The sequence below is a fragment of the Perissodus microlepis genome, chromosome 16 (assembly GCF_051167445.1).
Source record: "Perissodus microlepis isolate ML-2025 ecotype Zambia chromosome 16, ASM5116744v1, whole genome shotgun sequence".
NCBI classification, from domain to species: domain Eukaryota; kingdom Metazoa; phylum Chordata; class Actinopteri; order Cichliformes; family Cichlidae; genus Perissodus; species Perissodus microlepis.
Window position 1 is genome coordinate 5,680,001 of NC_140476.1, and position 12,827 is coordinate 5,692,827.

Here is a 12,827-nt window from a genome sequence, read left to right on the forward strand (position 1 = left end):
AAACACACACTTGATGTGTTAACAGTCTAAAAAAAAAAGCATTTCAGCCTACCTCTTACTAAATGTACATATTCGGGTTGTTTACTAATAATCCAGACATCATGACTTAGCAATTCTGACCTCTTACATTCTGATTCGACAACACTAGGTCACAGATTTGAGGATAACCCTGGGGTGCGTCGGCACCTGGTGAAGAAGTCGTCCCGATGTCACATGAGCCGAACCAGCAACAGTTCTACGCTGCTGTCCAGCCTGAAGAAGAAGAAGAGGGCTGCGGAAAAGAAAACTCATGAGGTTTGCAGCGCGGTGACAGCCATGTTTTGTTTTGCTTATTTTTTTAATCACATGCAGTAGCATAGCTGGTGTTCTTTTCACCGTGTTATAGTTTTTGTTTTTTGTGCGTCAGCATGACAAAATGTGGTCCTGGAGACATATACTGTTGCAGGGACACAGTCAGATGTGAGTACTTTTGCACATGTGCTGGGGCTCACAGCCTCCTGATAGTTGTTTCTATGACTGTGAGTCTTCGATTTTATTATGATAGCATCATAAAAAAACTTCTTTGTTTCATGAGTGAGCTTTCTTTGAATAGCTTGCTTTGTTAAGAATTCTACACTTTAAAACAGTGTTAAATAATTTTGTGTTGGCACAGTGGCAGAGATAAACAGTGACAACAACTGAGATTGTTACTGACATTTTTACTGTGTAATAAAGGTGCTGCAGGGAAAATATCTTGTCCTTTAACTAATAAGTGATCCAAAGGCTGCTAGCAAGTTACAAAAGGAGACACTGTACAATGGCTTTACCTTTTTTGCCTCATATCAGATCGTACCTTAAACTCCGAAATAGTCCCCTCAGCCACAAAAGAATCCGGGTCACGGCACCAAGTATTAAATCCAGTTCTTTTGTATTCTCTTAATGGCAAAGAAAAACACGGCTCAAAGAGGTCTATTTATATACTTCCTCTACACGTCACGCACACTTTAAGTTTCGATCAAACACTCTACTTAGTTTCACTTTCTGCCTGCAGCTCATATTCTCTGCAAAAGCATGCAATTTCCTGTCAGTACTTTTTGGCACAGACTGTACTCAGAGTTGGGCCTCTCTTATACATAAAACAATATAATCAGCAAATAAGCGCTAAGAATATATATTAAATACATGACACCACTAACATTTCCCTGCTGATTATAAGAGATGGATGTAGCTTCTGTGGCTGAAATGATCATTTAATATGCAAGTGCCTTTAACCCGCATTGTTTTTAATGGCCAGCAGGGGGCATCTCCTCTGGCTACATAATGAAACTCATTTCCATAGAAGTCTATGGGAGAACAGCCCTCATCTCGTGACCTGTGACCTAAGTAAACACCTTCCTCACGAGTTCATGGTTTCAAGTCTTGCTGATTATAACATGATGTTCTTTTTGTAAATAATGGTCTTCATTACAGTCAAAAAAGAAATTAAATCCAGGTATATTCAGTTAACAAGTTGCTATCATTTAAATGTCTCTTGTGTTCCAGTTTCTCGGTCAGACTGGTTCCTTTTTGAAAAAGCTGGTGCTTCTAGAATGACCTTTGCTAAGCAATAAGTTGTGTCACGATGGCTTTATCCATTTACAGTCTGTGTTTGAAAAAAGGTTGATGAAGGGATTGAGAAATAACCAACATGCAGATATAAACTGTAAGCAGACAAACCAAAACTAAAAGCTTGAAAAGGCGAAAATGGATCAGCAATGCTCAGGGGAATTGCAGAGTGGGGGATAATTTTGTGTATGCTTTTCCCCTTTCTCACACACAATCCTAGTTAGTATTAGTATAAGTATTGAGCAGTAGAGCTTTAATTACAGGTCCCAAGTGTAGTCTTACTGTAGCTTAAGCACAAAGTGCATATTTGTTTCTTCTGAGTTTGACAGTCAAAAACAAAAATTGTGTTGCTCTGAGGAAAAAAGTCATTCTTTTTAAAAATGTAACAGATTGTCCCTCCAGACCACTTTATTCTTCTTAGTTCTGTCCAAAGACAGCAAGTACATGATGCACACAGCCTTTCTCTTAGCTGGTTGAGTGTGCTGTGTGCACTGTCTTCAATCATTATTTTATTCTTTCTCCGTGTATGTTTTGGTAAACAAACTGTATTGAAGATAGGAACTTGGAAAAGAAGTTGGGGGGATTTTCACAGCTTTAAATGCGTTCCAAGGAACTTGATCTTGGATTATAAACAACGTGATAGACATGTTTTTCCCCACTGAGTTACCCCCGTCATAACACAGTTGTCAAACATATTCCAAAAGTAATCTTAGAGAGGTACGTGTAACGGGTCAAGCGTGTGCTTTAGTGCTTATATTTCTGCCCTGTTTTATCTACAGTTGTTTGTGGAGCTGAATGAGCTGATTGTGGAGAAGGACCATGAAATGAGATGGAAGGAGCGCGCTCGCTGGATCAAGTTCGAGGAGGATGTGGACGATGAGACGGACCGCTGGGGAAAACCTCATGTGGCCTCGCTGTCCTTCCGCAGCTTGCTAGAGCTTCGCCGCACCATCACACATGGTAAAAAGCTCCTGCGTGTGTCCAGCAAGCATCAGGTTATCAGTCATGCAGTTTATCGTATGTGCAGCTGAAATGAAATTCACAAACATAACTGTGATATGCAGAAAACCGCAAATTATTTCCTGCTTTGTTTAAAGCTTGCTTAAAACTGTTTCTTCTTCTTAAGACTGAATAAAGTTGCAGCAGCGACTTGTTTGGGTTGGCCTTTCTTCTCTAGGTGCCATCCTATTGGACCTCGAACAGACCTCTCTGCCTGGCATCGCCCACCTGGTCGTGGAGACGATGATCATTTCCGATCAGATCAGAGCCGAGGATAGGCCCAACGTTCTTCGGGCCCTGCTTCTCAAACACAGGTCAGTAACCAGGCTGACACTAGCATTAGGCTGTGCCTGATTGAGTGCATCACCAATTCATAACATTATTTCCTGCGGTGGTAAACAGTGAAGAACCACAATTCAAAAAGAAGATGTTTCAAGTTAATGGAAAAGAGATGAAAAATAAAAGCCAGAAATTAATCTGCGAGGCTTTTTTTCTTTGCCACTGATGAAATCCTGAGACACTGTCCATCAGAGATACAGAGAGCATGAAGAGAGACAGAGAAAGTGAGCAGTGGCAGCAAAGCGAGCTAGAAAGTGATTAAAGTGAGGGAGGGAGCGGTAGCGGTGGAAGCAGAGCAGTGAATCAGAGAAATAAAAGTGATTGTTTTCCCCGATTGGTTTGCAGCAGTTTAATTATAAAGACTAATTAAAATGCTAACACCACCTTCGATTTTTGTAACACAGGGTGTCATCCTGTGCGCTGCTGCTGCTTTATGTTTGTAGGTGTGTGTGCCAGTGTGTGCACTAGCTCTGACAGATAGAGAGCAGAAAAAAAGATGTGACTTGGTGTGTAAGTTTTTCCAAAAGTTCTCATTGTGTCAGGGGACACAGAAGAACAAACCATTTAGCTTTCTTGAAATATTTGAGTCTGGTTAAGGCTCTTTTTGACTTTGTGCCTGACCCTGAGTAAAGATCATATTAACATGTAACACACTCATGTTAAGAAAAGTTTGTTTAAGTGTTCTTTATGCGTTTGGATTTACAGTAGCTTAATGAGAATGTGCTTCCTTAACATGTTTATCTTTGGATCTTTGAGAAAAAAAGCTTCCTGTTTATCCCTTGACTTCTGTTTCATGAGATATGCCCTAAAATCAGTGAGATTTAGTTGGTTCTTTACCCATGTATTAACCAACCTGTCAATTTAGGGTACTGTGGATGCAGCTTTGTTTACATTCTGACCCTGGATTGTAGGTTTGGTCGTATGAAGAATTAGATCCAAGCCTTCCTGCTCATTAATCGTTATCCCACAGAGGAGAGAAAAAAAATTCAACTCAGGGGAACTGAGCTGGGAATTTCCAAAAAGTGACATTTAACAAGACTCGGCTCATCAACTGCTGTACTTCCCCGGGTTGACTGAACTGCAAATGTCAAGACTGGGCTGTATCTGTACTGAGTGTTAAAGCCTGTGCTGTTAGACTTAGCGTTTGAGTTTTCGTTGTGTGGTCCTTCCTGGATGTTTGATCTTTGCCTTTGTTTAAGACTGTTGCTGATTCCTACGCACTGAGAGTGAAAAGGAGAGTGTAAAATTTATGTGTCCCCAAAATTCACTTTATAAATCCAGGCTTACTTTTTTCCTAAAAAACTATACGTGTTTTCATTTCAAATGTTTCCTGTTTCTTTCTAGCTGGCTCAGCTGTTATTTGAGCCGAGGAGTTTTCAGCGCTTTGCTTTTTTCTGCATTAGTAAGTCTAAGCCTGCCACTGCTAGATCGATGGTGTTGTTGGAAATTATTGGGTGTGATGCTGTTAAACCAGCGGAAGTGTATATGAGTAGATATGGGAAGGTGGTGGTTATCATAGGACACTAGAACGCGCTTTTAGTTGTCATAATCCGAATTCAAAAAAGTAATATTTAACTAGCTATTCACAAAACACGTGAGGATATAGTTACTTACATCCTGTACCCAAGTCAAACAAATAAAAGCATGTAACTGTGACTCCAGTGCTCCCTGATATTGCCACTCATTTATTTGCCCTGGCATTGACACGACAGCTAAACTGTGATACACGAGGCCAATCGAATAGCGCTCTATAACACAGCGAATTACATTTTACAGTTACATAACTAGAGACTGGAAACAAGTCGAGTAAATGTTGGCTAAATTACCAGAGGAAAGACGAGCCCTACAATGTTGCCATCTTACTCACAAAGCCTCCAATTAATATGAATAGAAACAAATCTAAATCCTGTTCTGCAGCTTATGATATTTAACTCAAGAGCTCCTGTGACTTTTGCTTTTCTAAAATGATGCTTTAGTACAGCGGTCCCCAACCTTTTTTGCGCCACGGACCGGTTTATGCCCGACAATATTTTCACGGACCGGCCTTTAAGGTGTCGCGGATAAATACAACAAAATAAAACTAGTACCGGTACCGGAAAAAAGAAAATTTATTCATAACACACGTGAAAAGACCCAGGAAAACCGAGTAAACGATAAAAACGATAACAAAATAACGCTGAAAACCGATAAAAACCCTGAAAACTATACATTTCACACCTGAGCCTCAACTCTCGCGGCCCGGCACCAAACGACTCACGGACCGGTACCGGTCCGAGGCCCGGGGGTTGGGGACCGCTGCTTTAGTACTTAGGTGGAAGTAGTATAGAAAATAAGATAAGGAAGACAAGCGCGTTCCAGAACAACTTTTGAACTTGGAGTGAGACAGTTTTGTCAACTGGTGTTGAATTTTCCCTCACGCCTGTTATTGTTATAATTTACAAGTAGCTCAGAATGTCCATTTTTTCTCCTGACTGCATAGAACCTCAGTCCTGCCAGGTTCCCCCTTTTTTTTAAGGCAGAATGGTACAGCCTGGATTTGAAGAAGAAGAATCTCTCCTGGATAATGGTGTGGTGACCTTAGTTAGACCCATGGATTATAGCGAAAAATAAAATATCATAAATTTAACCGCGGCAACATTTACAGTTCTTTTTTACATATTTTGCACACATGCTCACAAAGCGCCACAGCAGATGCACTCAGAAGAAGCAGGCCAGTGGACGTTCTTAGCAGCGGGCCTTCATGCATTCGTTCCACATTTCACTGCCTTTTCGCATAAATTCCCAGCATGTCACTGGCTGGTTCCACAGGGAAAAGAACACTCTGTCATTAGAGTCATCGCTAGGCTAAAAGATCAGATTTATGACGTGGAATAAAATCACACTGAAGTGCTGCTAGGATTTAGCTCATCGCTTACTCACACCACTTTAAGGATCCTTTGGAAACGTTTTGTGTGCAATTGACTTCAGTGTCACACTTCGTTCTTTTGTCTTGGGGCGCTGTCTCTTCCAATTTGAGCGCAGTCTTATTGGACCATGTGGGCCTAATGAGTGAGGTGATGTCACCAGTGGACTGAACAGTGATGTAGTGAAACTTGGCCAGTTTGACATGCTTAAAAACTCGTCTTTAAGTGGGGTGAAATGTGCTTAACATCACACGTAAAGAAAGCAGAGAAAATAAGGGCTACAAAGGTCAGTCTCTGGCTCTTTTATTGATACCGTAATGCAAATATCATGTTAATGTGTCAACTCAGATTTTCCTGAAACCGCTTTCTGATTAGCTGCAAAGCGGTTTAAATTTGGAAGGATTTTGCTGATGACTTTTCTAAGATTTATGACCTCCACTGCAGCCGCATGAGGTAAAGATGGTCAACACATTAAATGAACAAAAGATGGATTAGGTGAATAAGAAGCACAGCTGTTTCGAGCATTTCTAAAATCCAGGTAATTCTGCAGCCCACTTAAAAATGATTAAGCTGTCCTTAGCATTAGGCAATTGAGCATGGATATTTTTGGCCTTGAAAACAGTAGTTATTAAATAATAGTAGAAGCAGCTGCACCTTCTGGAGGCTTTGAGTTAAGATTATATTTCTGATTCTTACCTTTGAAAAAGTGCTTGCAGAAGCACCCACTGGAATTTCAGGTCTTGTGAAAGTTCACGTAGGTATTTATTAATGTCATGGACTTCAGCCGGGGAAAAATGTTGACATTTACAAGACTGGACTTGCACCAAATTTGGTTCAGACTATTTCCGTTGTTCTTATTCCCCTGAATGACCCTTATCATTTGGTATCACCAGTTCTTGGCTGTCTCCAGCTACGAGCAGGCTCAGGCAGTTAACACTTCATTTAATTTTGAAGGTGCCACCTTGTTGACAGAAGCGTGTTTCCGTTCTAAAGCAGCAACAAAAGTAAGCACAGTTGGGGGAGTTGTTGGTAGCATAATCCCATAACCTTCATCTCGAGTTCGACCACCTCCTTTTGAAGGTAACTTTCTTGGCCTTTCACTTTTACTCACTGACTTTTGTTTTCATTCACTGTCAGGTTAGATTTAGGCATTGAAATGTTACACCGGTAGTCTATTTTGTACCACCACAAGTATGAGTCTGCATAAGTTCAAGTGTTGGAGATAGGACCTGAAATCCCCATCTCAATGTCCAGCCTCCAGTTTTCTATCACTGTGCAGGCTTTTCCTTGCAGACAGTATAGGATGGCAATTGCTGGCCATATCTATGGATGAGATAACAACTACAACTGGCATTTCGAATCGAGAATGTATATAACAATTTGATAACTTTGATGAACTCTTAGCCCTTTTTTGGCTCTCACATGAGATTGACTTTTGGGATTCAAATGAAATGAGTGGACAGGTATTGGTTGCTTATATCATCATTAGAATCTGCTCTCTTACTGTGACCTGAATCTCCTTCACAGCCTTGGCTGTGCTTTTGTGCGTTCTGCTAATTTGCAAAAGCCTCCATGTTAAGATGCTCATTGCTGTTTAATATTGTGATGTTAACTTTAACCACATTAACATTTTTGCAGTTTAGTGAAAGTGTCACTGCACTCATATTGCAGGCATAGCTGGAAATTATACTTTGTATATATATTTTTTTTTGCAGCCATCTAAGCGATCACAAAAATCGTTTTCATCGCCACTACTCATCCAGCAGTCTTCATGGCAGCTACAACCACAACCACGTCCACGACACCAACCAGCCATTGGTGTCCGAAGAGCACGATGAACACCACGAACACAAAGGACCCGTGTACGATCCCAAACAAGACGTTTTTGTTAGCCTGTTTGTAAGTTTTCTCTTCTCTCTCTTTTTAATGTGTTACACATTGTCAGTGTCTCTGTAGTTAACGTCATTTACACAGCTCATTTGATTTTTAAGAGGCTCCTGACAGAGATCTGAGAAATATGGGGTCTCGGCGATGAAACAATGTGACGTCGTTGAAACAGTGCAGGCAGACAGCGCGTTAAATTGGCTCTACCAAAGCCAAAGTGAGTGATTAAGTAGCTCTGACAAGATCCCACTGGGGTAATTGGACTCAGCTATCTAAGTGGACGGAGATTAAAGGGACGCTGAGCTGTCTTCTTGTAGTTTATGGTTTGCATTAAGTTCTAAGAAGCACACAGTGAGCACAGATTTTGAACGTGGTTACACAAAATTCCTGATGTGAGGCCCGTGGCTCTCACTTTGGCCTTTGAGACGCTTCTTAACAAGGTCAGAGGTCATGTAGGTAGTTCTTGAAGTCGGAGAACGCAGGCCTCCCTGCGCCACATGTGTTGAGTTAAGTTCTTAGTCGGCGTACAGGTGCTTCTGGTTAAAGCAGTTTGATATATTAGCTGTGAAAACTTGTTCCCCCTCAGCTTAAAATGTTGGCAAATTGAAACCAGCTTATTAAAAAATATTTTTCAGGCATAAAAAATGGTTTGAAATGAGATGTGACTGTTGATACCTACGTTCCCACAAATGTAAGAATAATGTCACATTATTAGCGCAGTTCTTTGTTATATCACATCACCCTGGCTAGCCAGTAATGTGGGTAATCTTTGTACTGTTCTTCCTGCAAGAAATCTCTCCACCCTCTGCCGGAGACTCATCCAGCCACAGCCAGATCTATGAAACTTCTCGCCAAGATTCCCAAAGACGCTGAGGCGGTCATTGTTTTAGTTGGTAAGCTTTGGGACAGAGTTTTTCTTCTCTGTTTTTATAAACCACTGGGAGAATAATGCTAATTTCTTGATTTGGCTATGCCTCACAAACTGCCACTCTCAATATTTTTCTTGTGAAGTACATCAAATCAGTAAGCAGGTTTTTCATTTCTTTATTTTGTCCTGTTCTGTAAGGTTGTGTTGAATTTCTGGAGCAGCCGGCTATGGCCTTTGTCAGGCTGAGCGAGGCAGTCCTTCTGGAGTCGGTGCTTGAGGTTCCCGTCCCTGTTCGATTTATTTTCGTCCTTCTCGGTCCCAGTCAGTCCAACGTGGACTATCATGAAATTGGACGTTCTTTCTCCACTCTCATGTCAGACAAGGTAGCCTCCAAATCTCATTCTAAGGCTCTAAGGTGTGTAATTTTTTTTTTACTAATAATGATAATCTGCTAAACCAAAATAGTTTTGAATCCTATAATATCTTTTCAGTGATAGAAAGTGGGGGTTAAAATTGGACAAGTCACACAGATTTCTAATTATCTTGCTTTTTCTGTCACGGCCATCCACTTCTGTTCTGGATTAGAACTTCCATGAGGTTGCCTACTTTGCTGATGACAGACAAGACCTCCTGAATGGCATCAATGAATTCCTGGACTACAGCATCGTGATTCCACCGTCAGACGTGGAGGGAAAAGACCTCCTGAAGACAGTGGCTGACTTCCAGAAACAGATGCTGCGGAAGAGAAAGGAAAGAGAGCTCAAGAAGCACAGCTCCTTAATTGGAGTAGAGTCAGAAATCAAAGGTAAAAAATAATGTACTTGAATTGTTCCAGTCAGCACTGGTTCAGAAAAGGCTGGAAAACTTCAGTGAACAACTAGACACCTGGACACTTGAGACTTGTGTATTAGGGCTCAAATCAACAGAAAAAATGTGTCTAATCTATTCTCATGTCTGTTCTCTTCTGTAAGTTCTGATGTTTTCATAGAATCTATTGTAAATAGAAAAAATATAAAATTCATTCACTACCTTGTTTTTTGGAGGAAGAAATTATTAGATTTGGAAGAGCAAATGAATCGTTTAGTTATCAGCCAAATGCTAAAAAGCTTTGTTAGCAAGGAATGTGCATAGGCTATATAGACAGAAACCAATACAAGCTAATTAACAACCAAATAAAATACTAGAATTTTGCTTACAAAAGCTGGACTTCTTGGATGGCCTTCTCCAAAAGCAACTGGCAGCATAAATATGGTCAAAAGGTCCACATCAGTAACTAGCAGAGGTGACGCCTCATAAACAGCTAGCATCAATCGCTACTTATTTTAGCACCCACTGGTCAGTCACAGAAGTAATGAACTAATATTTGCAAAAAAAAAAAGCAGCAATAAAATTTTAGCATGGACGATAAAGCACATAATTTACCCCCTGTATAGCTGTTATAAAGGAGACGTTTCTTTCTACTATAAAGTTGGACAGTTTAAAATGAGGGTCAAAAAGAAATGACTCCCTTTTGGAGGTAACGTCAAGTGGCCAGTTGAAGAACTGCAGTGGTTTATTGTTTTTACTCATGGATGGTCCGTGGATATTAGTTTGTTCATGCTGTGATGCCTGTATGAATGCCCACAGAGATGAGTCCTGAGGAGGAGGAGGAGGGAGAACAGGAAGTGGATCCATTAAAGCGTTCAGGAATGCCGTTTGGAGGTTTGATCCACGACATCCGCAGGCGTTACCCGCAATATGTGAGCGACTTAAAAGACGCCCTGGACATGCAGTGCATTGCTGCTGTCATCTTCATCTATTTTGCCGCACTGTCACCCACTATTACCTTTGGAGGCCTCCTGGGTAATCAAAACTTACTTAAAACATATAGTCCATATTCTTTGATGTACTGCATCTAATATGTCTATCTCTGTGTGGCTACTTCTGCATACAGGAGAGAAAACAGAGGGCATGATGGGAGTGACTGAACTCATTGTTTCCACTGCAACTATCGGGGTTATATTCTCACTGCTTGCTGGACAACCCCTTCTCATCACTGGCTTCTCTGGACCCTTACTGGTGTTTGAAGAGGCCTTCTATAAGGTGACTTTTAACAAGACAATGACAACACAAAGCCTCCCTCTTCATATCATCCCATGTACTTTTTCTCTTGTCAGGTGATTAATCTGTCCTCTCACTCAGTTTTGTCAGGTCTACAACTTTGAGTACCTGACTGGTCGAGTGTGGATCGGCTTCTGGCTCATCTTCATCGTCCTGGTGATTGTGGCAGCAGAGGGTAGCTTCCTTGTCCGCTACATCTCACCTTTTACACAGGAGATTTTCGCTTTCCTCATCTCCCTCATCTTCATCTATGAAACTTTCTCTAAGCTCATCAAGGTCAGAATTTAAACAGTAATCAGCCCTGCAAACGCTAATAAAATCAGTCACATTGTATAGATTTACTCTTTTTTTTCTTTTTTTTCTTCCAGGTTTTTAAGGAACATCCACTGATGGCAGTGTATCCCACTGACGCCAGTGGGTCTCAAAATTTCGATGGTCTCATATACAACCAGCCTAACACTGCTCTACTTTCTCTGGTGCTCATGATGGGCACTTTCTTTGTTGCATTCTTTCTCAGGAAGTTTCGAAACAGCCGGTTTTTAGGTGGCAAGGTAATAAACTTCCTTTAACCCTTTCAAACAAATCATATCATACTTCTCATGAGAATATAAATGAACTCTATAGAGCATTTTTATTACATCTACTCTAAGTCTAAAGTGAATGGACTTCTTTATGTTTCATGGAGACAAGGGTGAAACCACTGCGATACCTTGCCCTCACCCAATCATATGATCTATTAAGGTCAGCTGACACGTGTTGTGAGTGGGGGTTGAGGCGCTTGGGAAGAGATCTCAAGACTGCATTGTAGGTGGCTGACAGTTGGTGTCATAACCCACCGCATCTGTTTAATTACAGTTGTACACAGGGCACATAGATGGCTTCTTTTACTCTTCTGTCAAGCCCGCTTCGTTGTCGAAAGAGTGACCTTTACCCTTTAGGTGAGGGTGTACAGTACAGTGCTGCTCTGCACAGCATACACTGTGTTGTTATCTTGTGTTTGGGAGCTTTTGTCCTTGAGATAAACCAGTATTTGTCTGAAGCTGCAGCTGGGTCTAAAGTACAATGCTCATGATAGGGTGAGGGAAGATGTCACAGTGGTTTCAGCCGAAACCTCTGGTGATGTTAAGGACCCACACCTTTTTTCACATCGTGGCTCAGGTGAGGTCAGCTACCCTCACTAAGGTTTAAATACCTCTCTGGAACTCTCTTCCATTTGGTTTTAGAAGTGAAGACACCTCTTGAATGAGAGGTGAAACATCTTCTTGAAATTTAAATTTCATTTACTTTCTAAATAAATACATATTTTACTGTATATTTTAGAAATGGTGTTGTTTAAACTTCATCCTCTGTGTCTTTTCTGCATGCTGTTACCACTAAATATTGTGGAAAGGTGTCCAAACCTCAGCAGGGATGTGTGACATGCTGTGAAAGAACAAGGCCCATATATGAAACATTGCTCTTTAGCACTCCTAGTGGTGGAAAACGTCAGCGTTTATGTCAGAAGGTTGATTCTGTCCATCTGGACAGAAATGTTTTGTCACTCATACAAATGTATTCTTCATTCGCAGTTGAATGCATAATGACTGTTATGCAACTGTACCATTTATAAGTTTGGGAAAACCTGCAGTGAGCTAAGACTGAATAACTCACTTGTTCCAGATGAACATTTCTGGCATTTCTGTACCTGGATGACAGAGCATGTATCAAGACTTCACAGTTTATATTTGAAGGTAAACTGTAGCTTAAGATGAGGCGAGGCAGGTAGGCTGTGGATTTTTATTCAGCTGTGTGATTTCAGATCGTAAATATCTTTGTCTCTGCACTGAAACGGTTATGTGCAATTATTCAGTGATGCAAATACGTTTTTAAGCTTCTGTTTTACAGACAAACTGCTGCTGGCTAGTCTTGATAGTCTTGATAGCTAAAGTGGTTTGTTTTGATGAAAAAAGAGCAGATCAGTCATATAATTTATACTCATTCATATGAAAAGCAATTCAAATCAGCATTTTTCCACTCAACAGTAAGTTGTTCCCTTCTACATGACTTCTTTCTTCATAATCTTTGACTTGCGCTCAAGTGATGTTTCTCTCTATGAGATCTGGGATGTATTTTCACTTTTAATTTAATGTTTGGTTTCTTGATATCCCCAG

The 12,827-nt window shown here is 40.8% G+C and overlaps 1 protein-coding gene across 7 annotated transcripts in view; it reads left to right on the forward strand.

Annotated features, from left to right (window-relative positions):
• slc4a3 (solute carrier family 4 member 3) overlaps positions 1-12,827 on the forward strand; it is a 66,524-nt gene that overhangs the window by 40,461 nt on the left and 13,236 nt on the right. For all 7 annotated transcript variants that reach the window (XM_084954535.1, XM_084954537.1, XM_084954536.1 and 4 more), the window contains 11 exons: positions 149-294; positions 2,364-2,544; positions 2,762-2,897; positions 7,541-7,724; positions 8,500-8,602; positions 8,776-8,960; positions 9,163-9,382; positions 10,204-10,419; positions 10,511-10,659; positions 10,759-10,953; positions 11,046-11,228. In XM_084954535.1, the coding sequence (XP_084810661.1) occupies positions 149-294; positions 2,364-2,544; positions 2,762-2,897; positions 7,541-7,724; positions 8,500-8,602; positions 8,776-8,960; positions 9,163-9,382; positions 10,204-10,419; positions 10,511-10,659; positions 10,759-10,953; positions 11,046-11,228 (1,898 nt within the window). The remainder of the gene's footprint in view (positions 1-148; positions 295-2,363; positions 2,545-2,761; positions 2,898-7,540; positions 7,725-8,499; positions 8,603-8,775; positions 8,961-9,162; positions 9,383-10,203; positions 10,420-10,510; positions 10,660-10,758; positions 10,954-11,045; positions 11,229-12,827) is intronic.